Raw genomic sequence first — 26,475 nt, 5'->3', positions numbered from 1 at the left:
ATGATTTTGCTCCAAGAGAAAATCATTTTGAATGTTAGAAAGCTGGTTACTACATTACTACATAGTAATTAGATGAGAAGTTCAGTACATTTAACTCTTTGACAGTTGAATGGAACTATATTTCCTTATCTTTGAGAAGGTTTATTTGTTTGTCCAAAAATTGTCAATGTACACCATTACCCAGAATTAAATAGTCTAGGAAGATCTAAAATAACAAAACAAAGAGTACAGCTGGTTCAAACAATAAGTATTTCACACTGTAATATTTGATCTATGGGGTCAAGGGACATTGAGTATCAAAACATAAGGCCAAGTTTTTAAGGTGTGGAAACTTCAAAGGGAAAGAATAGCTAAGGAGTGTAAGAGCAGGCAGTGACTTAATAAAATAACCAAGTACACATTTCTTTAGAAGAGCCTCAACTAGCATTTGAGAAACATCCTCCACCCTTAATTCTATGAAGGCAGGAATTTACTACCAAATTTTTGTTTTCTTATTTACTCTGGTGGGCACCTAGGAAAATACCCAGAACAGGAGGGGTACAATAAGTATTTATTGAATTGAATTTCAGTTGATTTATTCCTAATTCTAAAATTTGGTTAAGTACCTTTTGTAAGAAACATCCTAGATTGTAGTCTAATATATGTAGTAAGAATTCAAGAGTTACCAATGAATCAGCAAAAGTTTAAACAGTGAGAAGGAAATGCCAATAACAATCCTAGAATGACACAATTATAGATGGCTGCCAAGGCAAGTATTAATATTTGTCTCCCTCATTCTGTTATAAAAATCAAATTTCCAAATTTTTTAACTGAAGAGTTGTTAATGCACAGGTGATATGATCCCATTTTTCATCTTAGTTCCCTTCATAGGAGGAACCCAAGTAGAGTTGATGCTCCATTGTGTTCCTAATTGAAGAAAGAGTAATACAGGAGAATCCTGTTCACAAAGATTGGGAAGGTAGTAGATGGGTTGAAAGAAAAAGCTTGAAAGAAAAGAGATGAATCTTGGAAAATAAAAATAGTGCATCTGAATGATTTCTACTGAAAAAGATGTGTGCAAGTGATTGTACATAATTTTAGGGAATCTAATTTTTTAAAAATTGTACAAGAATTTTAAAATTAAGGACCATTTTGTTTTTTCATTAAAATGATCAAGAAATATTTTCTAAACAAAAATTTCTGTGATTTAACTTCTTAAAACACCAAATTCTCTCTTTAAACAACCTAATTTTATTTATTTTAACTTTATTTTTTTGACCATGCTACATGGCTTGCAGGATCTTAATTCTCCAAACAGGGATGAAGCCTGGGCCACCACAATGAAAACATTGAGTCTTAATCACTGAACATCCAGGGAAGTCCCCAAGTTCTCTTCATCACTATACAAGAGCAATCAAATGCTCAAATGACAATAGGCACAGTATTTTTTTTTCTAAAGCACAGATTTCAAATACCTCAACTTTAAGTTTTAAGAATGTATTAAAATATAGATAACTACTAGGAAGTACACTTTAACATACATACTTCCAATGTCTAAGTTTTAAGTAATGACTCACTTTTAGAGGAGTCAAAAGTATTCAGGAAGTTGCCATCTCAATTCATAAAATGAGACGAAATTTCCAAGTCAAAGATAATTACAGTAACAGTTTTCTTAATATTTGACTGATGACGTAATCTGTTCTTTTTATTGAAGACTGGTTCTATTCTTCTTTCAGGATAATGAAAAGATAACCTGGTCTTTTTTCTGTGACCAGTCACCACATTAAGATGGCTAGACTTGGACATAAAAATTCTTAAGATCTGATCCTTTGGAAGTTATTAAAACACATGAAATGAAAGGGCATTGGAAATATTTGAGTTGGCTAATACAGACAGTAGGGGTAGAGAGAAAAGTGACCTGATTTAATATTCTAGTATGATACATCAGGAAATAAGTATACATGCCTATTTAATGTATTATACATGTATACATATAAGAATATATAATACTATATATAAGAATATGTAAAATATACACACATATTCAAGGCTGGAATTAAGGATTCTAAGGTTTGATTCATTATACCAACTAATTATTTCCTAGGTTTAATTAAAAAGTATATCATGTGTGGATGTACATTTTAAAAGTTTTCTTCAATATACAGCTTCTGCGCTCTCTGAGTTTGTTGAATAAAAGAAATGTGCGCACTTTTTTGGAACACCTTGTAACAGTATAAAAGAGGTTGATACGGGGGAGACTGGAAACACAGCTATAAAGAGTACACTCTCTGAAAGAGTCCAGGTGCAGGGAAGAAAGCTCAGAATTTATTTGTCTAGTGAGTATCTGGGTACTAGTGCTAATGCAATGGCAAATTAAGTTCAAATGAAATCAAATACAAGCAAATGTACTGAAGGTATTAGGAATGCACATCTACTCTTCTAAATAAACTTGCATTCCGCATTCTGCTGTTAAATGAGCATGCCATCGATATGGAAATACTTAGCATGTTAGTTTCAAAAAGAATGTAGATACATTTATAGAAATCAGTCTATTACATGGATTTTTAAGGAACCATGTATACATTGATTTTTACCTTCTGTTTTGATAATAGGCTGAAGACTGCCTTCAATCACTTTAATTTTTGGTTCCACAACTTTGGTTATAATTTTAGTTGCTGAAAGTATAGAAAGTGGAACATAAATGATGCTTACATAAAAACAACCTGAATGAAAATGTCTTTTTTTCCCCTTTGGTTTTTGTTGGGTACTGAGGTATCAGATGTGGTAATATGTTCAGGCAGTCACATACAGGAAATAATTCATAGTAATTATCTAGTATCTTCTCATGTCCAGATGAACTCTGAAGTCCAATGACTTTGATTTGTTCCAGTGAAATATATACTTTCTATGTGAGGAATTCTACCTAGAAATCTACAATTTTGAACTGCAGCACTAAAGCTCTTTACCTTCTTTTGTACTTCTTGAAAATACTGGCTGCATAGCAACAAAGACAAATAAACATGATTAATTTCATATAATTCATAATATCTTAAATTGCGTTGTTGGGTTCTTTCTCAATTAGAAGAGATTGAAAGAAAAAGACTTGAAATATTTTTCATGCATTTGATGACAGTGACATAGAAAGGAAAATACAAAAAATTAGTTCAGAATACTTAAAAATGGATTTTTTCAGTCAGCCAGCCACGAGCTCTATGCAACAGATATGATATGATCATGTATTTAAAGATGTGTTACAGGTTAAAATGACTATAATTTTCATCATCATCATCATTTTTGTACTGAAAGCTATGTATTTTGAATGTATGTCATCTACCCAACTGAAATAATTATGTGCAAAATATATTTAAAATAGTAGCCAACCATTTGGTCAGCTTTTGGTTGCATATATTAACTAGAAGTGTGCCTCTGGAGTCAGATACCAGAGTTACTGACGTTTTGTCATTTCTAATTAGAGCCCTAAAAGGTGGAGTCATTAGATAAGGAACTAAAGCTGTCTGTGTAGTTGTAACAGATGGTGTTGACACACTAGAGGCAAGATGTTAGTATGTTTGGATTTCTGTCACATTTTCACTTCAGGTGTTTGAAATATGTATCTGTGTCAACTCTTTGAATCTATATTAATGGATTCCAGGGCTTAACTGTGACTGTTTCAGTTATTTCAGATTTAACATGTTGAGATCTCAAATTATGAAACTCTGAAATATATGAAATCAGTGTGTCCAGTTATCCATTCCACAGGTGGTCTGACCACAGAGAAACCTTTCCAAGAAGGTCAAATCCATAGAGGTCTCTGCTCCTACTATCAGAATGGGTTAATTAGTTTTAGCTTAAATATTCACTCCATGTTAAGGAACTTGAAGTTTAGAATATTTATTTGGTTCCTAGTTCTGTTTCAGTTTTGCTTTGCTGAATACTTAAATAATTTTGACAGGTGAAAGGATGAAGATTAAGTACTGATTTTATTCCTTCCCACCTCAAATGTCATACATTTGGCAACATATACTAGAGAGCATTTTCCCCCCATACAATTTAATATGTAAAGTATTTAGGGGACGAGAATAGTACATAATAAGACAAAGAAATTTTAGAGACAGGTCAATAAAGGAACATGAAAATGGAATCTTTGGTTTAATTAGTCTCAACCTCTATCTGAACTATGCTTCCAAGTAACAGCATACACGTCAGAGAGGAGTTAAAGAAATATTTCACATCAGAATGTAAATCTCAGAGCTCTTTCAAGAGCTGTGAGTAGGTAGGCAAGATTCATTAGAATTGCATAATTTCATGAAATGTAGATTATTCTCTGTGAGTAGGTATCCAATGTAAGTAGAGGAAAATAAAGGAATATTTTAGGTCATTGTAAGCAAAATAGTGCATTGATATATAGAGAAAGTGGTGAACCTCTCATGGATAAAGTAGGGAAATGTAGTGCAGACATACATTTTTATGGAGGAAGATGACATAGCATTTCTGATGAATAGAGCTCATAACGTTTTTTGATTTTTTTACAAAATGTATCTTTAACAAGACTGTATACTTCCAGACTGGAATTTAAACCATGTGAAAGTATAACTATTTCCAACTAAGTTTTTGAAACAGTGCTGATCCGGCCTGATGCTAGGATTGTCCATGTCATTATTACATACTTGAAATCAGTAAGAGCAGCAGACATTTTGTTTTGCTCCTTACATCATCTTTATGCCTTTTCCATATCTGGTGTAAATCTTAAGGAAAATTTTCTTAATTAAATAACAAGATGCTCACAGTATAAAATAGAACAATTCTAGCTAAGATAAATGTACAAATGGGAGCAATGCTTTAGCTACTGATATGTTTTGTGTTGAACTGTAGAGTCAAAACAAAATGAAAAAGAATTTCTGCTTTGAAAGCTGTAGTGGAAAAGAGGAAAAGACAAAGAAAGAAAAAACTACACTGAATAAGAAATACTATGAGTTAACATTTATGCAAATGAAATACCTTTACCATGGTTAAGAAGCAGAGGTTTAATTTTGATAATCTGGTAGAATCAGGAATAAAAGAAACCTTGGGATCTAGAAACTCTAGGTTTATTACCTGACAATGTTTTTGTTCCTTCATCCAATTTTGAATGGGGAGAGTTTTTTGAACCATCAGCCTGTAAATGTTAAAATTCTCTGACAGCCTGCTCTTAGATAGCTGAGGTCTTGAGAGTGGAATGAGCTAGAAATGTTTCAACAATATTATTTCTATTTCCACACATTTGAATTATCAGATAGTTCTGGAATGCATGTTAGCTATCTCTCCCCTATATGTTTGTATGACTTTTTCCCTTGAATCTTTGCCGTGCTAGCAATTGTATCAAGCTGTGAGTGAAGAAGTGGTTCGTTGGAGTTAAGAGTATAGTCAAGGCTGAAAGGTCTCCTCCAGACTGCAAGCCCTGTTTCAAGTGGGATGAGATTTGCCATTGTTTGGAATTCTAAATACCAGATTATCAATCATCTCAGTAAACACAAAGAAAATTTCTTTGACATCTTGCCACGTATATGTCACAAATATTCATTATGTACTTACCGTAGACAGTTATAGGGATTTCTTTGAAGGTACTGCCACGAACAAACTGAAAATAAATATTTATATTTAGTAACATGAAATGTAGTCATTGCACTAACATGAAATGTCATCACTGTATTGACAAAATCTTGGCACCATGATTTTTAATTCTCACTAAAGAAGTGAAACTACCATTACATTTAGTAAAAATGAAGTCTTCATATGTCAACTTCAAATTTCCTGCTATTGGGCAAGATGGCAAAAAATGGCTGGATTTGTTACTCAGAGTTTTAAAAATTATAAAATAGCAAATCCCAAATCAAATGTTTATTAAATAATATTTCATATGTTGTCAGGTACTTTAACCCTACTAATATTCAACCCAGTGTTTATTCCCAAATACTCCTTTACCTTTAACTATTGTGCTGTGTGCTTAGTCACTAAGTCATGTCCAACTCTTTGCAACCTTATGGACTCTAGCCTGCCAGGCTCCTCAGTATATGGGGAGTCTCCAGGCAAGAATATTGGAGTGGGTTGCCATACCCTCCTCCAGGGGATCTTCCCAACTCAGATCTCCTGCACTACAGGTGAATTCTTTACCATCTGAGCAGCTAGGGAGACCCTAACTATTGTGATTAGTGGCAATTTCTTAAAAGTAAATATCTTTCCCTTATATTCTGTAGCAAAAATATTTGATGATAGAAAAATTATTGCTTTTATCTACATGTCCTATCTTCCCTGATGGATTGTAAACTATTGAAGAAATTATGCCAGTGGTGTATAATCAACAAAGAACAGTGTACTCATGGTATATTTACTTAATAATATATACATTTCTATTTTTTTATGTTAAATGTGCAATATCTGTTAAACACATTAGAAACATATGCAATAGCCAGGCTCCTCTGTCCATGGAACTCTCTAGGCAAGAATACTGGAGCGGGTTGCTATTTCCTTCTCCAGGGGATCTTCCTGACCCAGGAATCAAACCCAGGTCTCCCACATTGCAGACAGATTGTTTACCAACTGAGTTACAAGGAGAGCACTACACAATAACATCTGTACCTTAATTTGGATGTATTTGATCAGTTTATTAAGTATTTCTAGCAGCTGATCATTTCCAACAGGTGTGTCTGTGAAGAGGAATATAAAATGAATGTTGTAAAAATCAGTGAAATAAAAATCTAGGTTTCTATTGAAAAAGATTTATTTTTCATTAATCAGTTCAATAATTACCAACCTGCTGGATAGAGGAGTTTATCTACAACATGAATGACACCATTTGTTGTCATGATGTCAGATTCTTTTGATTTCAGTTCATTTACCAGAAGTGTATCATTTACCTGTTAAAACAGGGGATAATGTCAATGGGAAATTTAATGAAATATGAACATTAGGATAATTGAATACTGGATTAACATTCTCATAGATACATTCTAGAGAACTTACTCCTTTCAGATAGATTTTACTTCCTTGTGTGGTCTTTAAAATGTTAGTAACACCAGGTTCAAAACCTTTTCCAATGAAAACTCCTGGTGTCAGGTGATAAAGGATGATGTTTTGAAGAGCATTTTTGTCACCTAGGAGAAAAAAAAATATATTTATTTAATAATATGTCATATATTTTGATATTTTTATATTATGATGACTAACGGGAAAATATTTCTTTGTGTTTATTTTTTTACACACTGTAATTTCTCATAATGTCATTGTTCTCTCAAGGCAGTATCAATGCTATATCAAAACATAGTCTCTTCAATCAGTTCAATCAAAATATTATCCACATTACTGGAGGAAAAAAATCAAATTATTTTTTGAAATTGTGGCTATTTCCTTCTTCACTTCACTGTGTGGTCTATAACAGAGATGACATAAGTGATTATCTAGCCCCACAACATGGTGGTAAGCAGTTATTTGATAACACCAATGAGGGAAACTCTACATATTTTAAGTGGAATCAAAGGAGAAGAAGGCTAGCCATGAATATGAAAGAGGGAACTTTGAGGGACCGACATCTAGGCAGGAATGCTTGAGGAAGAAATGAGATCATGAAATCAAGGGGTAAATATATCTGGTGTTCACTTTTACTCACGAATCAGAATTTCCTTTTCTTCATTAGTCATTCCCTTAAAGGCATCATTGGTTGGTACAAATAAGGTCCAATCTCCAGGCTGTGTTAGGAGCTCTTTCAAATCTGCAGCTTCAAGTAGACTGAGGAAGATGCTAGGCAGGAAGGACACATGTTTATTAGACTTAGTCTAGGTGAGCCTACCGACCATGCCTGAAATACAGTAGAATCCCTATATGTGGAAGAATGAGAAAATGGCTCATACACTTTCATATGTTTCAAATGAAATTTACTGTTAAAGGTTTCTCATAGGGAAATTATTTAAATATGTGTATGATTTTTAAATTTCCAAACCTCTGTTTTCCCCCTGTAATGCTTGATGAAGTCACATTTGGTAACAAAATAGAAGCATTTGTTCATTTAATATTCTGCAAAATAGTCTTTGCTAATATATACTATCATTTTTTAAAAACATAATTATAAAAATTTGCAAGGAGTAGTTCAGTCTATTAGATTGGTTTTTGTTTGTTTTTTACTCACCAAATCATATTATGTAAGAAAACTAGTGTTAAGAACATATTTTAATTTTGAAAACATTTGTATAAGCTTCTTATTCTAAATTCCATTCTCAGCAATACTGAATACTGAATGCATTTTGGAATACTTACTGTGAAATAAAACTATGCCAAAAGGTCTTATTCTCCTGTGGAGGTGAAGCTTACCTGAAGCGCTTATCTTGTTTCAGTTTTTCATGGAGGGATTTCTCTGCTGGTTTGATGATCTCTCGGAATATGTGAATGGCACCATTTCTTCCTTGCTTGCTTCCTCTCACCATGCATGAATTTTCAATGCAGACAGCCTAGCAAAGAAAAGAAAGATACAACTGTGCATTTCCTTATTTGAAATTCCCTATGTGGAAGAAGCTCCCTAATAAAATTTCTGGATAGCTTCTTCTAAAACGTCTCTAGACTTCTGATGTCAGAAGAAACAGTTTCTCTCCTCTGTTTTTAACATCTTGTACCATCTGATCTGGGCTTCTCTGGTAGCTCAGCTGGTTAAGAATCTGCCTGCAATGCAAAAGATCCCAGTTCTATTCCTGGGTGGAGAAGGGATTGGCTACCCACTCTAGTATTCATGGGCTTCCTTGGTGGCTCAGATGGTAAAAAATTCACCTGCAATGTGGGAGACCTGGGATCAGTCCCTGAGTTTAGTAGCTTCCCTGGAGGATGACATGGCAACCCACTCCAGTATTCTTGCCAGAAGAATCCCCATGGACAGAGGAGCCTGGTGGTCTGCAGACCATGGGGTCGCAAAAAGTCGGACACAGCTGAGTGACTAAGCACAGCACACCGTCTGACCTCACTCATCTTATTCAACCAGGTTTTCTACTACTAGGCAAGCTACTATGTGTAGGGCAAATAATGTTGTCAGTTGTTGTTCGGGTGCTAAGTCATGTCTGACTCTTTGCGATCCCATGGACGCAGCCATGCGATCCCATGGACGAAGCCTGCAGCACGCCAGGCTTCCCTGTCCTTCACTATCTTCAGGATGTTGTTCAAACTCATGTCTATTGAGTTGGTGATGCCAAAGCAATTCCATATAATTCTACTTCTGTGTTTTCTGTCATTCCTCCCCAGGTTCTACTCATTCTTTCAGGCCCTTTCTAGTAAATTTCTTTAACCATGAAGTTTAATGACTTCACTGCCTCTTATGATCTTTACTATATATCACTATGGCATGGCGTGTGTGCTTAGTTGTGACCAACTGTTTGCTACCCCATGAATTGTAGTCCACCAAGCTTGTCTGTCCATGGGATTTTCCAGGCAAGTATACTGGAGTGGGTTGCCATTTCCTACTCCAGAGGATCGTCCCAACCCAGGGATCAAAAACGCAGTTCTTGTGTCTCCTGCAATGGCAGGCAAATTTTTCACCAGTGGCACCACCTGGGAAGCCACTATATATTACCACTAGAGCCACTATATATGGGGAAGCCCATATATTACAAAATATTGCTGTATTTTCTATGCAAATATTTACTATATTGATGGGAAGACCCTATCAGTTATAAGTTAAATTACTGGTTAAGTTATAGCACTTTGAGCAAAAATAATGTTTATATATGTACCATTTAGAATGCAGCATGTTTTCTGTTTTTTTTTTTATTTTTTTGCCTGTACCACACAGAATGTGGGATCTCAGTTTCCTCCTCAGAGATTGAACCCACGCCCCCTGTGTTGGAAGCACAGAGTCTTAACTACTGGACCACCAGGGAAGTTCCTTCCGTATCATTTAAAAAGTGTGTCTTGACCTTGTGGAACTATGGTATGAAAATGCTGAGTCATGTTTGGTTCTAGGTCATCTTTGACTTATGAATTCTTTTTAGCTGTAACTGCAAGGTTGCCTGGAAAGAAACTGAATAGCACCACTTGTCAAACTGTAATTTTGATAAGCAATATTTTCTAGAAACTTTTCCTCAGATAAGGCTCATTAGAACCATTTTGTAGAAATCTTTATGTGCCTATAAAAGTTTATCATGAAACTCATTCAAAAGAGATTTAGTTGGTGAATGGTGACTGTACAGTCGAAGATCATCCTAAATATTTGACTCAGTATAAAATTAGCATGTAAACAGTAAAGTACGGCACTCTATGAAAAAAAAGCTTATTTTAAAGGGGTTTTAGTGACTTATGGGTGGGATTGAAACAATGCTTTAGAAAAAGTTATTTATGATGAAACAAGTGCAAATTATCAGCATTATTAATACATAGCACTTTCGTATAGTTTCCTCATAGTCTTTTCAAACATGCTACTCACTTCTCTGATCTTCCTATGAATATTTACTATTAAAATCACATTAGTAAAATTCTGAGAAACATTTGTTGTAAGAACAGCCTTTGAGAAGGGCATATCTTTTGACATGTAAGCCAGTGTGGATATTTTATCTCGTTCCGATTCACTTACTGTACGGTACACGAAGACTCTGAGCTGTTTGCCTCCAATGGTCTCAAGTTTTTGTCCATTGTAAAGCTCATTAAGGCCAACTTTTACTTTCAATATATGATTCTGTAGAATTAATTTAAGAAGGCGCTGATCCATGCTCAGAGTATCATCTATAAGTAAATTCATTACAAAAGAATGTTATTTTATTTAGAAAGCATTACAGTTCCCCCTGTAAGAGAAAATCATGAAAATGGAAAATCTCTAATATTATAGATCTTAAGGATCCTACACTTATATGTGAATTGACTAAATACTGAAGGCTAGAAACTCTATGCACCATGAGCTATTTCATCAAATGATTACATGATTCCAAGCAGTCCAGACAACAGGTTACATCTCAGTGAGGGCAACATGGTTTTGTGTGGTTATTGATAAGGGTTAAACTTTAAGGCTGGCCAAGATTTTCTCTGAGATTTTCTCTGGAAATATATTTCCAGATATTCCTTGGAATTTGATGTCCACTAGTCACATGAAAAACAACTGATGAATCATTTGTTAATTTCCTTTAATTTCTGGAGAGTCGGTGAATCATATAACCTCTTAAAGTTGGCCTGATGTCAACAAGTTACAGACCTTATTATTACAAAAAGGAAAAACAAGCATTTTTTAGAATTTGAATTTTCTTATTAATAACTTTCTATGTTATAATCTAGTATTTGGAAAAACATGAAAAATAACGATGATTATTTTTTCATTGTTAAATTTTGCCTAACAATTCACAATATGTCTTGTGAAGTCAATTTTTCTGGAAAAAAAAGTAAGATTGTATTAATCTAACCACAGTTTTTGAATAGCAGCTACAAGGTCAAATACTTGTAATAATAGTTCACATCATAATAGAGAAGTATATCATATTCTCCTGTTTTTATTTTCTCATAATTTGATACCTTACTTTCAAATTCTGAGTTGCAAAATACACCTATGTATAATGTTGGTGTTAAACAAATCAAATTTATTTTTCTTAAGATCTGTTAATATATCCATTATGTGTGCTGGAAATATGATCAGGTTCACAGAAAAACTGAAGACCCCTATCACAAAATTTCATTTCCAGTAGGCCATTATCTATTAAAATGAAATGTTTTGAAATAAAGGACATTTTAATAAAAACAGAATTAATTCATTGTATATGTAGCCGGTGAAGAAACTAATCAACACCTCATGAAAGATCTATTATTTCTTAGCAGACAGTCATGGTGAAGGGAAGAAAAAAGGGTGTGTAGGGGTGGGAAGAGCTGGAATGGCAGTGGCCGATACATACCAGAAAATGCGTTATTCACAGGTGCCAGCAAAGTGTATTCTCCATCTGGTCTCAAAGCAGATGCCAAGCCTAATTGGGCCACAAGGTCTGTGAAAGTGGTTTGCTGATTTCCAGCCAGCTCAATAACTTGTTTGGCTGTAAAATAAACCATGACCATTCAAACAATGTCATCGTTGTTATTACCATCATCATGAAATTAGTAAATCAGTTCTTGGCTGTTTCCATAAGCTATTTGCTGTACTAACGATGTGATAAGAAGTCTTGCCTTTCCCTAGTAAGAGAGTTCCAGCTTCCCTTTTTTGCGGGGGTGGGAGCAGTGGAGGGGTTAATAACCAAAGAATTTCAGAAGGAAAATATCTTTCTGATTTTATGCTTTTCAGTTTTCTTCAATTGTCTATTGCTCATGCCTTGTCTCTCTGCTCTTGTGGGGGCCATAGCTCTTTCATTTATCCCAAGGTAACCATTTGGTTATATCTTTCCTTCCATTTTCAAGAAAAACTCTGGCACTGTAAGAAAATCTTTGATGGTATTAGATATTAGAAACTCTGGAAAGCCAGAGTCTATTGCACTGGAATGACCATGACTACACAAGCTACCTATTTAGGACTCAGCTCACTGTTAGTTGTTTGTTTTTTTTTTTAATATTTTTTTTTTTTTTTTAATATTATTTTATTAGTTGGAGGCCAATCACTTTACAACATTTCACTGGGTTTTGTCATGGAGGAAAACATCAAACATATACAAAAGTAGACAGAATAGAATGATAAACTCTTATGTAGCCATGACCCAGCACAGGCATGCCCATTTGACCAGGGGTCAGCAAGTTATCACCTAAGAGCCAAGTCTAGCCCACTACTTGTTTTTATAAATAAAGTTTTATTGAACCACATCACTGTTAGTTTTGTTTGTGCTTCACGTGGCATTCTTCATACTGCACATTTATTTCTCATAGGCCTATTCTTTAGACATCATAATTGATAAACAACAGTAGGTAGAAGAATGGGAAACTGTTGCTCACCAGAATCAGGAATCAGGACCTGATCAATCAAATGGATGACACCATTATTTGTCACAATATCTTTTTTGTTCACCATTTTGATTCCATTTACTGTTATGCTGTCACCATCACATCCTATCTCAATGGTGTTTCCTTCCAGGGTCTCAAAGACGGCTCCTCCCATGATAGCCTCTGAACACTGGAGGGTGTTTAGAATGTGGTACTTCATGAGAGCTAGAGGATGAAGGAAAAAGAACATGCTTTCAGATCAAGGAAAATAGCATTTGACTCTTAACAGATGTATTTCATTGTGGAACAAAGTGTTCCTTAGAAATAGAATGCATATATAAGACCTAAGTATTGACCTAAGGTTTTAAAATTTTGTTTGCTCTCAGAATGTTTTTTTACATCAATTCTGCAGTAAAATTAACTCAGTTTGGTAGGAAATAAGCAGAAAAGAAGATCAACTGCATGAAATTATTTGTATAGTTCTAGAAAATGTGTTAGATCAAGTTCCATTTATCATAAGAAAATAATTTCTAATGGAAACAAAAGAATAATTTCTCCTTTAAGAAAGCCTTCAAAGTTATTTGTTAGTGATACCTGTTGCAAACACCCAAGTAGTATCTTGCTTTAACTACGCATGATAGCTGAACAGGCATACTTTATTTTATTGAGCTTCACTTTTGTGTGCTTTGCAGATAGTGTGCTTTTTTCAAATTGGAGGTTTGTGTCAGCCCTAAAGACAACATCTAGAAAGTAGCCAAAGCAAAGATGGTTTCTTGAAAGACTTCAGAAGTGATCTGTGCCTAAAGGTATTATGTCTATATTTTCACCAAAATATCTCATCATAAATTGGTTAAGCATGTTTATGGTAGGCTGCATAAGAGAAATGTGCTAGTCACAATGTAAAATCTAGTTGAAACTATCAATAAAAAGGGAGACTGGAAAGAAGCCAAATTCTCTGTGTGAATAAGTAGTGACCAAAGATAACCATGGAATTTTCTCCACTAACTTCAGTGTAAACTTAGAATTAAAACCATTGAATAATATATATACAATATTAAACTTTCATGATCTAATATTTCAACACTTTCTAATTCTTTTTAATGCCTGCTACTTATTTACTTGAAAGCAGTGCAGAAATATGTGATCTTTAGGATACCCTGAGTATTTAATTACTTGGATTATTAAATTAATTATTTAATTATGTTGTCTACTCTTTCAAAGATTTTATTTTCAAAATTATAATATTGCAGGACTTAATCTCTTTTTCATTTCCTTTTCTTGGGATCCTGGGAGGCTTCTCACAGACAAAGACACTTACATACCTTCTGAAGCCACTTTGTCTCCCATGATCCTTTCTAAAACTCCTCGTGGAAGTTTCTCAAAAGCTTCATTGGTGGGAGCAAAGAGTGTGAAGTGACCATCTCTCCCAAGCGTCTCCAGTATGTCAGATGTGATGGCAGCTGCCTGAAACACAAATGTGGTTTTGCATTTGCATGTTGCAAATTCAGAAAAAAGTTACAAGACACTCAGTCTAGGCTGACACAAGAGAGTTGACCCTATAGAAAGCTGTAGAAGTTATATCCTACTCTTCTTATATCTTTAAAAAATTTTTTTCTTTTTTTTCTTTTTTTTTTGCACAATCAACCACGTTATTTCGAACTTTCTACAAACTGTATACTAGATGGGAAATTCTGCTAATGCCTGTGTGTCTGAAGCAATATCCAGCAGTTAGTGTAATAACTGATGGACACATTCTAAATGTGCTCAATACACTTCAGTCACATAACTAATCATTCTTTATTATGTCCACATAAATATTATTCTTTCATATGAGAAGATGTGTTCTTCTGTGCAAAATGAAAGCCTTTTCATTTCTAGAAATATACTGCTTATGTGTCTGCCAGAATTGATAGTCTTTTATTAATGAATAGCTTTTTATTATTTTTTTAGAATCTGATGGGGAAGAGGAGAATTTCAGTGGTCCAAAGCAATCTGCTGCTACTTCTTGGACTTACCCTAAAAGATGAGAGCTCATCTTCTGCTTCAATGAAGTCCTGAATTGAGGTACCAATTTGTGTAAGGACACGGTCAATGACATGCACAACGCCATTTGTTGCAATCTGGTTCCCATGGATGATTCGAGCACAGTTCACAGTGACAACCTGCAATTATTTGAGAAAATCAAATTGCAGAAATCACAGCTGTCTGTTGACCATTGAGACTTGCATGCCCATTTCCCATGTCTCAAGTTTATTGGTAAATGTAACATAAAAAAACTGACATTCTGAATATAAATGCTGAGGATGAAGACTTACAGATTACTATGTCTAAAAAAGATTAAAAAAAACACAAAAAAACCCAAAAGCTAAGAGGAAATGGAACCAGTTGAGAACCCAGTTATACTTAACATGTCTAGAAACATAAGGCAAAAACATTTTTTTGAATTATTGTTTTTATTGCTCTTTCTTTTGTAGAGATAGTCATACACTATTTCTAATGTAGGCCAAATTCTGAGACAGAAACAATTACTACATAAATATAATCAGTTCTATTTCAGTGATTTCCTGAATATTGCTTCTTCACTGACCCTTTCTGTCCCTGGAAATCTGACTGTTGGAAGAGCCCCATGACCTTGTTGGAAGTTTCCCACAAAGACTTTATCAAAACATGCTTATCAAAACCCACAAAAATCTAAATCTGTATAGTAGCTAGGGGATGAATAAAAGAATTCTCATTCTCTGATTATTCTTTGATAAATTCTTATTGTTTATTTTTCTCTTATTATTGATTATTCAAACACATCCATTAATAAAATTACCCTTTGTGGAACATTTAAGTCTACTGTCAACAAACTGTCAATTTAATTTCTTCCTTGCCAACACTCTTTGGTAGAAATCAGTCACTGAATTAGAAATTCACATGCTGTACATGTAAGGAAAAGTTTACTCACTGACATTTTATTATTTCTGTAAACCTTATATAAAGGTCATAGAAAAAATTAGGGGCAGTGTTATTGATAAATGTACCTTTTATTAAATAAACTTACCCCATTAGGATAATGGTTAATGAAGAGCCCCAAGTTGTTATACATTGAAGGGATAATCATGCCATTTTTCAAGTCCTTGGTCAACATTCTCTTATTAACCATGTGACTGTGTAAAGCATTCAGTAATTCAACATTCACATTGCTCTCCAGACCTCTCCGGATATCCTAGGAAAAATTGAAATGGCAGAAATTTATTTTATTATAGTTAATTATTAAAATGCCCATAATCACAGTTTCTACTCTCATTATTTTCTCATGGAATTACCCAGATGGTCAAAACAAATTGAAATAAATAACTTAAAATTATATTATTTCAATTGATTAAGAAATTTTGTAAGTACAGGTACTCAGTAAAGTCTTCCAGATCTTATAGAGTATTTGGACATTTTTAGAGACAAAACAAAATTTTTAATGAATATATTGATGGAGAGATGCTCTTGCTGTCAAGGCATGGGGATATGAAATTATCAGATATTTAAAATTTTAGAGTGGAAAAAAATTTTAAATGGCATTATATTTGTACACATACAGTATTGTAATTTTAATGTGTTTTATGTTTATTCTATAACATTCAAGAATTCAACCATTCTGTACCTTTCATTTATCTACTATCATATTATACTGTACTCGGTGTTATGAGAAATACAATGATAAGTAAGGTGAAATCTTGATCTTTGTGGTACTTATCCTATGTGTGTGCATGTTAAGTCTCTTCAGTTGTGTCCGACTCTTTGAGACCCTATAGACTGTAGCCCACTAGGCTGCTCTGTCCATGGGATTCTCCAGGTAAGAATACTGGAGTGGGTTGCCATGCCCTCCTCCAGGGTATCTTCCTGACCCAGGGATTAAACCCGTGTCTCTTGCATCTCCTGCATTGGCAAGCAGGTTCTTTACCACTAGCGCCACCTGAGGAGCCCACGTATCCTATAGTGAATTCGCTCAGTCATGTCCGACTCTTTGCGACCCCATGGACTGTAGCCCACCAGGTTCCTCTGTCCATGGGATTTTCCAGGCAATAGTACTGGAGTGGATTGCCATTTCCTTTTGCACGTATCCTATAGCATCTGGTAAATATAAGCATAATTAGATAAAGGACAGATGGAGAAAAAAATGCTTTCGAGGTCAAATGAAAATGGTCAGCAATTCAAAGTTTGGAGACAGGTCTTGCAGGATAAGTAGATAGAGTATGAATGGTGTGGTGATCTTTCTAAGTCCAACTGCTGGCACAGAAAGCAGAAGTTGTCCAGTGTGGTTTTATGCTTCTCAGATAATAGAGAGACATTTTAGATAAGTGTGTGGGACAATGACATGGAAGACCTTAATTCCCAAGCAAAGAGTAAATTGAACTGGCAATAGGGAGCCTTAAGCCACTTTTGCGGCATTAGAATATAATGATTAGCTGGGCTTTAAGAAGGTTAATCTGGTGTCAATGTGTAACAGAAGGAGAGTATGATGAGGATGAAAAATGAGCTGTTGACGACTAATAGTAGTTTCTAAGAACTGAAGAGGGAAGCAGTAAGGATGACTCATAAGTTTAAAGTTTGAACTCTGAGATTGGGGTTGCCAGTTACAGAAACAGCAGAAAAGCAGTTTTTGATGGGGAGAAAGTGGCATCTGTTTTGGATAACAGTTTGTTTAAAGATACAGACGGTGTATCGAAGTAGAAATATTAAGACAGGTGTTAGAAATATTCTCCTGGGGTTCCAGTAACACAGACTTCATGGTTCTATGCATTAAGTGAAAGCTGAAGTCATCTGAAGTGCATATGAACTGCAGAGTTCCTAGAAGAGACTTTAATAAGACCCATTCTTAAGACAAGGAAGAAGAGGAGTCTGCAAAAAGGGCCAGAAAATTGGTTAGAGATATGGTCAAAGACAAACAGAAGAGGGAAAGTTCTGTATTTGCAAGCAAGCAACCTCAAAGTTAATGTATCAAGGTAAAATCTCAAAGAATCTACCTAAGTTTTACTAAATACTATATGACTCATGAGTTTGAGCAAGCTCTGGGAGTTGGTGATGGACAGGGAAGCCTGACATGCTGCAGTCCATGGAGTTTCAAAGAGGCAGACATGACTGAGTGACTGAACTGAACTGACATGACTCTAGTAGTAACTTTCAGTTCATCATCATATTAGATAGAAAGTAGGAATATATTTCTGTATCAGTTATATAGATCTGGATATTGAGTCATAACTTAGTGTGCTATAAATCAGACTATGCATTAAAAAACCTGAAAGTTAAATGCATCATTTACAACCCTTCATTTAAATATCCATACACACTTACGTCAGTCTCTGAACAGTCATATGTATTTATATGCAATTAAAATGATAAATATATATATAAAATACACCTTATTAAAAATAACATTTCAAGAGGCTTCTTAACTTGCATTTCTATAAGATATATCATCTAAAATTACCTATAATTCTCCACAATCAAAAGGGAAAGAGAAAAGAAGTAAAATGGAATAATAATAAGTGCTTATTCAATCTACTATTGGTTTTGCCTTTTTTGTTATTAGTCCATGAGCCTGCTGGGCTGTTATTCCATTCATGGAGGTACTAAAATGATTTGTTCCTTTTTTTTTTTTCCATGCTTATTCATGTCCAGCTGTTTGCGACCTCATGGACTATAGCCCATCAGGGTCCTCTGTCTGTGGGATTTTTTCAGGCAAGAATACTGGAATGGGTTGCTATTTCCTCCTCCAGGGAATCTTCCCAACGCAGGGATCGAACCCACATCTCCTGCACTGGCAGGCGTATTCTTTACCACTGAGCCACTTTTTCCTTACCCTCAATTAAGGAGCATCCTTAATACCCTCATCCTTTTAATGTATCATCATATATGCAGAGCAGAAAGATATACAATTTCTATTAATTTCTAAGTTAATAAATCAATTGAAATAATGTAACAGTAACAGCAAAAGTTATATTCATTAAAAATAATGAATTACAGAATCCAGGTTGTCCCAAGCTTCGTTACTCGGTGCGAAGTAAGTGAATGATCCCTTTCCTTCGATCTCCTCCCTCAGTTTTGAGACATCAGAATAACGCTGTGTGGTGGTAGCTCCCACAATGCCCAGGGTTCCATAAACATGGTCAATAGGCAACACTGAAATAATCAAGAGATGAATAAGTACTTGGGAGAAAATGTCAAAAATGTTATTTTACAATGATTTAACCTTTACAAGAAGTCCCTCAAGATATTTAACTGATGATTTTAGCAACACAAGTCTATGAATCATCAGTTTTATATGAAAGTTGCCTTTTGAATGTCAAATGATAAAGTCCTATTATTCAGCCACTCAGTCCCGTCCGACTGTTTACCCAATGGATTGCACCATGCCAGGCTTCCCTGTCCTTCACTGTCTCTTGGAGCTTTCTCAAACTCATGTCCATTGGTTTGGTGATGCTATCTAACCATCTCATCCTCTGCCACCCCCATCTTGTTCTGCCTTCAATCTTTCCCAGCATTAGGGTCTTCCAGGCTCCTCTGTCCATGGAATTTTTTAGACAAGAATACTGGTGTGGGTTGCCATTTCCTACTCCAGGGGATCTTCCCAACCCAGGGATTGAACCTGCATCTCTTGTGTCTCCTTCACTGCCAGGCAGATTCTTTACCACTGGTACCATCTAGGAAGCCCCAAAGTACTTATCCTTTGTGTTGAAGTCCAATGAATTTTAAATTATTATCCTAGTTTAATGTTTTGTCTATTTAGTTGTCAAATCTGCTATGTCTATAAGGGTTCAATCACAGTTATCACTAAGTATCTTTGATCATTTCATTGAAAACAAATTTCCTCACTTCTCTCTGAGAGTGGCCAAGGTAATATTTTTTCTCATGTTGGCTTAAAGCTCCTAAGTAGTATAATATGGTAGGTGTAAGGACCATAATTATATAGATTTGGGTCCCTGAAAGAAATGTGTAGACCTACTTCTTTTCATCACAATTTCAGGAAGAAAATAGATTAAAATATCTAACATTTCCAGAATATATCTCCTGAGCTTCAGAATGAAAATTAATACATGAATGTTAGCCTTTAGGTTGGGTACAGCCAACTTACTCTTCATGACCTTATTTGAAGTTTAGTATGATTTGGATCATATCACAGGAGAAATGATTCTTATCTTTGTGACAATAGAAAGAACAAGTATGCAATTAGTAAATTAAATTACAAAATCAGGATTTAAAGACACCCCAACAGAATGGGGAAAATGAGTCCAAATTAACAGGTTAAATACCACAAGGTTCCATGTAAGTCCTGTGCCTAAGTTGAAAAAACAAATCCCTGTGGAAGGCTTGATTTGATAGTATTCATATAAAACAGACCACTAATCTATATTAATTAATTAAAAATTCAACATGAGCTAATGGCATAACATGGTTACCAATGACCAACATAAGTTCAGGAGCTCTCTACACTGGCATATTTGTCTTAATATTCTCTCCACTGCCTGGACACACATGGGTTGTAGACACCAGTTTTGAATCACAATAGAAAAAAAAAGACTGGATTAGAGGTTTCCCATGTGTTGCTGTCCATGACAATAAGGGCTCCAAAGTCTAGATCCCACTCAAACTGTGGGTGATGAGCCCACAGAAAGGAAGATTCTACTGGGGAAGAGAGAGTAGCTGGAGGAAGGGTGTGATGACTTGTGTTAAATATTTGAATGGCTGTCATCTCAAAGAGGAAATAGATGAACTATTTTTTCTGTAGTTGGCGAGTTACAGGAAACCAACTTTCAGTATGAAGAATCTTATAAAATCAGAGCTGTTGAGCTGTTGAATCAGAAAAGATGATGCCTTGCCAAGCAGTCAGCCCATGTTTCTAGACAAGTTCAAAGAAAGGGATTTTGTAGTGGGGATCTTTGTCTTGAAGGAATGTTGAACTAATTTAAATTTGGAATAAACATCTGTTGTCCAGCATCCAGTGTACAAGATGTATGTTTTCATGCTTTGTTGCCAAGATAAACTAGTGATTAAGAAGATATGGAGAATATATCTTGGATTTATCATGGTGCTACACACACACACACACACACACACACACACACACACACACACACACACATATTGGCTTCTCTAAAAGCTAATTCAACTTTTTTTCCTCACACAAGACAAATTTTTCATTTAATTCTATAATTGAAACATTACCTGCTGGGCAGCCTTTCATTCCTTCCATCCTCATATAACCAGGGCAGCATTCATATAACACAGTCCTATACATTGGAAGAAAATTAATATTAAAATGGAGGCACTGCATAGGATACATTTTGACAAAATTAGCAAAACATATCATTTATTGCCATGACTTATTGATAATTTAGATATCAAGTTTGTTGTTTGTTTGTTTATGACATTGTTGTTTAGTTGCTAAGTTGTGTCTGGCTCTCTGCAACCCCATGAAACAGCATGCCAGGCTTCCCTGTCCTTCACTATCTCCCTAAGTTTGCTCAAACTCAAGTCCATTGAGTGGGTGATGCCATCCAACCATCTCATCCTCTGTTGCCCCCTTCTCTTCCTGCCTTCAATCTTTCCCAGCATCAGGGTTTTTTCTAATGAGTTGGCTCTTCACATCAGGTGGCCAAGGTATTGGAGCTTCAACTTCAGCATCAGTCCTTCCAATGAATATTCAGGGTTGATTTCCTTTAGGATGGACTGGTTTGATCTTCTTGATGTCCAAGGAACTTTAAAGAGTTTTTTCCAGCACCACAATTCAAAAGCATCAGTTCTGCACTCAGCCTTCTTGATGGTCCAACTCTCACACCTGCACATGATTACTGGAAAAACCATACCTTTGACCTTTTATGACATTAAGGTATTTACATGAGTTTCATTTCTCATTAGCCTCATGGCACGGTGGAAAAGTTCCAGGATCGTGGAGTCAGAAGAATGAAGTTTGGTTCCCAGTTCCACTACCTAGTAGATGTGTGACCTTGAGCAAATCATTTAATACATTTCTGTCAATTGAATACATAAGTTCCTAAAGATGACTTTGGAATTTTTAGCAGCTGCAAGCAGATGGCAAATCAGGCATTCTTCCTGTCAATATTATTGATTTCTTTGGTTATTTAAAACTAGCTACTAGCGTTTACATTTGTTCCAGAGCATAGATGTCAATGTGTTTGTGAAAGTGAAGTTAGCAGAAATAAGCTAATGTAATAAATCAAAGAAGACATGTTTTATTTCTGGTAAAAAGCCAGACTTCAAAGCAGAAATTTTTTTTTAATGGAAAGCAAGAAGGATTCTTGGCATATGCCTTGTACAAGACTTGGCATCTCTAATATGTTTAGAGGATTAAAGTAAGATTATATCAGACTTCCTTAACTTCCAGGAAGGGTGTAATCAAGATTTCCCTTAAATGTTTCAGAAAGCAGGTCTTTTCTTATGTAGTTAGTGTGCATTCCAAATAAGCCTCATGGCGACCAAGAATATGAAGAACAAAGGGAGAAGAATCCAGAGCTTTGGCATTCCCAACTGGGGCCTGACCTAAATCATGGCCAGGATCCTTGTAACCACTGGCTTACATTATAATTGTGTGAATAACTCATAAGTCTAGCAGATGTCTGCAAACTAATAGGAATAATGTCCTGGTCAAGAAGTAACACTAGTTACAATTATATTAAACCAGTGTGTGGGAACAGGCAGCATTGTCCTGTGCAGTCCTAAACTTGGTTATTATAGGGAGTCCAGCTAAGGCTCTGTGTTTTGAATACATGATTCTTAGTAGAAATAAAGATAACCCTATGCATTTTATTTTTATTTTTTTAATTTCTTTTTATTAGTTGGAGGCTAATTACTTCACAACATTTCAGTGGGTTTTGTCATACATTGACATGAATCAGCCATAGAGTTACACGTATTCCCCATCCCGATTCCCCCCTCCCACCTCCCTCTCCACCCGACTCCTCTGGGTCCTCCCAGTGCACCAGGCCTGAGCACTTGTCTCATGCATCCCACCTGGGCTGGTGATCTATTTCACCATAGATAATTTACATGCTGTTCTTTCAAAACATCCCACCCTCACCTTCTCCCACAGAGTTCAAAAGTCTGTTCTGTACTTCTGTGTCTCTTTTTCTTTTTTGCATAACCCTATGCATTTTAAATAGGTATCTGTTCATACCTCCTTTTCCCACCAGTGTATATCCAATTTGCTTAAAATAATTTAAACTTAAGGATGACTAATATTATGAATTATTTAGTAATTTCACATTTGTTCATTCATTTTACCTTCAGAGCTTCCCTGGTGGCTCAGACAGTAAAGGGTCTGCCTACAATACGGGAGACCTGGGTTCAATCCCTGGGCTGGGAAGATCCCCTGGAGAAGGAAATGGCAACCCACTCCAGTATTCTTGCCTGGACAATCCCATGGATGGAGAACCCTGGTAGGCTATAGTCTGTGGGGTCACAATGAGTCGAACTCGATTGAGTGACTTCACTTTCTTTACCTTCAGAAAATGAATTAAATTCACATTTCATAGGTAAAGCAATGAAGACTCCAAAAGGTTATGTGATTTAGTATTTGTAACCATTATTATTAAGTTAGGAATATATTTTTAACAATACCCTAATCCTTTCACCTATTTATGATATCTGAAATTTAACAATGATGTGTCTCCCATATTGTGGTTCTCAGGGTATCCTTCACTGAAGGTGGGGTCCAAATTAATAGGAAGCAGGCAGGAACCATTTCCATTGTTTTCTTGACCGAGGATGACATCTCTGACCTTTTTGATCTGGTAACTTGCTCTATCTAGAACTCCGTTCCTCCATCTTAAAATGAAGAATTTGCCAATATGTATTAATTGATTAGACTAATAAGCTATCAAGTAATAAAAAATGTTTTCCAATTTTAAATTAATCAGTGAAACAGATAACTAAATTGAGGAGTAGTCATCTTTTTTGGTTATCAAAATAGTAGATATAGTGGTGGGCTTCCATTATCACCTTTGGAGACTGAGAATCTGACAGCTTGGGATGGAGTGACTGGATTAAATAAAAAGATGAAACTTGAATCTTTTTCAACTTTAATCTTTGATGAAAACTCTGGGGTAAAGTGGAGTATTTTAGATAATTTCTAAATGACTGGAGGCAAACAATCTTACCTTAAAATCCTGATTTTTCAGATCAATCTGTTCCTCTGGACCATTTTTTAATAAAATGAGAAAACTGAGACACTGAGGTTAATTGACATGCCCAAAATAAAAGAAGCCAAACCAGGAGGAGAAATGACGTAGTCAAACTCTCAGTGATTCCATTCAAACTCTCAGCGATTCTACACCAAGTCACATGGCCAGTGGCCATTTCCTTTTCCAGGGGATCTTCCTGACCCAGGGATCAAACCTAGGTCTCCTATATCACAGGCAGATTCTTTGCCAACTGAGCCACCAGGAAGCCCTAAGATAAAAGAGGCCAAACCAGGAGTAGAAACGACGTAGTCAAGCTATTAGTGATTCTATAGCAGGTCACATGGCCAGTGCCATAGATTCAGGAAAAAAGTTAGTTTTCTGAATACAGGGAGAAATGCAGGGGAAATTTCTTTATTCACAGTGATCCATTTTTATTTTAAGTTCCCAATTTTGGAGAGTATTTTCAGAACAATGTGTCTTTCTGTCCAAAGAAAGCCATGGGCATTGCAGTGTTGCCTTTGGAAGCGGCACATTAAAGAAAAGATGAGACTTACGTTTTTTTCCCACAGATGGCACCTTGATACCAGTTCCTGCAGGTACTGAAGTATTTCTTTTTGGTGCCCAAAATCTGCTGAAGGGCACAGACATTTGGACTGGGAGACAGAAGTAAGAAAAGAGCATTAATGTCATAATATTAACAAATAGCTTTTCAAATCTGTAGGTCAGGTGGTTAAAAACAAAGAAAGAAAGAGAAAAAGTTAATATGTGGCTTAGATTTTCAAAGATGTGACTCTAGTCATGGACAAATCTCATTCTTGATCCAATCCTACTGAGTCATTACAAAAACTAACTGTGAGAGACAGAGAGGAAATTGTACACCTCTGGGAATACAATGCCAGTATTTCAGAAGTAAATGATTTTAACAATATGTTTCTGATTACTTTTAATAGTAGGTAATGCCCTGACCCTTTTAAACCAAACATGTACTCAGGGCATGGGAGTGGCTTCAGGGCCCTGGAACAATGACAGATCAGACAGCAAAATAGATAAGTTTTACTAAGTCCCAAGATACTGTACTCTGTAATTTTCTAGGTAAGCAATCATAGAAGTAAGTGAATGCTAAGATTAACTTAAATAATATGGCTGCCCAAAGGAAAATTTATTTCTTTGCCTGGAAGTAATTAGATTAAAACATTCTCTGCCAGAATTTTAAGTGTTTTTCTCCGTTAAAGAGATGCGAGTCTTATTTGCTCTGTAAAGCAAGGGAACTTGGAAGCATGATGAAAAATTCCTCTGAGACATAGGCAGCAGTGCTGTGATCCATTTCAAAAATTAATACTAAATGCTTGGTTAAGTTACTAAATTGTCTGATAACTTTAAGAAACTCAGTTGTAGTTTTTTCTACGAAATCAAGTTATTATAAATTTTACAGAATGCAAAATTTAAAAGCATTCTTAAATGCTTCAAAAAACTTCAGAAAACTTGTTACATTATATATTGTTTAATTTTCATACATAAATGAAATTTTCCCTAACATAATGTGAGGTATTTCAAAGCTGTTTATGTAATGAGAGCCTCTAGCTACAGATTCTTTAATTTTGAAAACCTCATTCTGGAAATTTAGAGGGAAATAAAACACGAATAAACTGAATCATAAAGAAATGCCCTGTTAAATGTTGTTAATTAGACTAAAATCTTGCAATGTTTCATAAAAAAAGCAATTATACACAAATTATTTGGACAGTAATTCTTAAAGTTTAAGACATGTACATAAACCACAGATCACTCATTTGTTCCTTTTTCTTATTACAAATAAGTAGGGAAAAAACCCTGAGGTATAAATAAGAAACTTTTTGTAGAAATATACATACAACAAGCTAAGAGGGGTGGGGGTAGGGAAAGGTTTATAAAATCAAACCACTGACTTACCCCTGATCCCGTCCCCTGATACGGCTGTGAGCCAAGATCTTGTCATAGTGACCATTGGCATTTGCAGGGTTAACAACCAGCAGCAGGAACAGAGAGAATACTGGTAAGAAGGGAATCATCTTTAGTCTCTCCGTTGCTGTTAGTTCATGAAGAGAACTGGCAGTGGGCTTTGGAGAGCTCAGAGCTTATATACATGTCAGAGTTCTGGGAGGGAGCTCTGTATCAACCTGGGAATCTGAACTCTCTCCAAAAGGCATCAGCAACTTCAAGTTGCCAGCTAAAATCCGCTATTGTCAGTTGTGTTTGCTGAGTACACTGAGCCTCTCTTTTCTTCTCATGCTCCAAAAGACATTTATTTTTGTATGATTTATCTTTCTCTTTATTTTACTTCCTGACTCATTTCAGGTTCTTATTTCCGTCTTATTCGCTTGTAATTCAGAGGGTTTTTATGGGAAATGATTTTGTTTAGATGTTAAGGATCATTCTGTCATCCATACCTTTCAGA

The 26,475-nt window shown here is 35.4% G+C and overlaps 1 protein-coding gene across 6 annotated transcripts in view; it reads right to left on the bottom strand.

Annotated features, from left to right (window-relative positions):
• The window catches only part of POSTN (periostin), a 35,442-nt gene extending 9,288 nt beyond the window's left edge, over positions 1-26,154 (bottom strand). For 3 of the 6 annotated variants that reach the window (XM_065901645.1, XM_065901647.1, XM_065901649.1), the window contains exons 1-16: positions 25,971-26,153; positions 24,596-24,694; positions 21,067-21,131; positions 18,866-19,023; positions 15,911-16,075; positions 14,880-15,026; positions 14,187-14,328; positions 12,877-13,089; positions 11,859-11,993; positions 10,559-10,707; positions 8,320-8,456; positions 7,622-7,752; positions 6,979-7,109; positions 6,770-6,872; positions 6,595-6,662; positions 5,551-5,596 (exon numbers count right to left, since the gene is read on the bottom strand). In XM_065901645.1, coding sequence (XP_065757717.1) covers positions 5,551-5,596; positions 6,595-6,662; positions 6,770-6,872; positions 6,979-7,109; positions 7,622-7,752; positions 8,320-8,456; positions 10,559-10,707; positions 11,859-11,993; positions 12,877-13,089; positions 14,187-14,328; positions 14,880-15,026; positions 15,911-16,075; positions 18,866-19,023; positions 21,067-21,131; positions 24,596-24,694; positions 25,971-26,089 — 2,008 coding nt within the window. In that variant the 5' untranslated portion in view covers positions 26,090-26,153. Of the gene's footprint in view, positions 1-2,573; positions 2,655-5,550; positions 5,597-6,594; positions 6,663-6,769; positions 6,873-6,978; positions 7,110-7,621; positions 7,753-8,319; positions 8,457-10,558; positions 10,708-11,858; positions 11,994-12,876; positions 13,090-14,186; positions 14,329-14,879; positions 15,027-15,910; positions 16,076-18,865; positions 19,024-21,066; positions 21,132-24,595; positions 24,695-25,970 lie in introns of all 6 variants that reach the window. The other 3 variants (XM_065901643.1, XM_065901646.1, XM_065901648.1) reach the window with 3 other exon arrangements.
• Between the last annotated feature and the right edge of the window lie 321 nt (positions 26,155-26,475).

Source organism: Muntiacus reevesi, chromosome 11, assembly GCF_963930625.1.
Source record: "Muntiacus reevesi chromosome 11, mMunRee1.1, whole genome shotgun sequence".
NCBI classification, from domain to species: domain Eukaryota; kingdom Metazoa; phylum Chordata; class Mammalia; order Artiodactyla; family Cervidae; genus Muntiacus; species Muntiacus reevesi.
The sequence above is the reverse complement of the archived record's forward strand: the minus strand, read 5'-3'. Positions and strand labels throughout refer to the sequence as shown.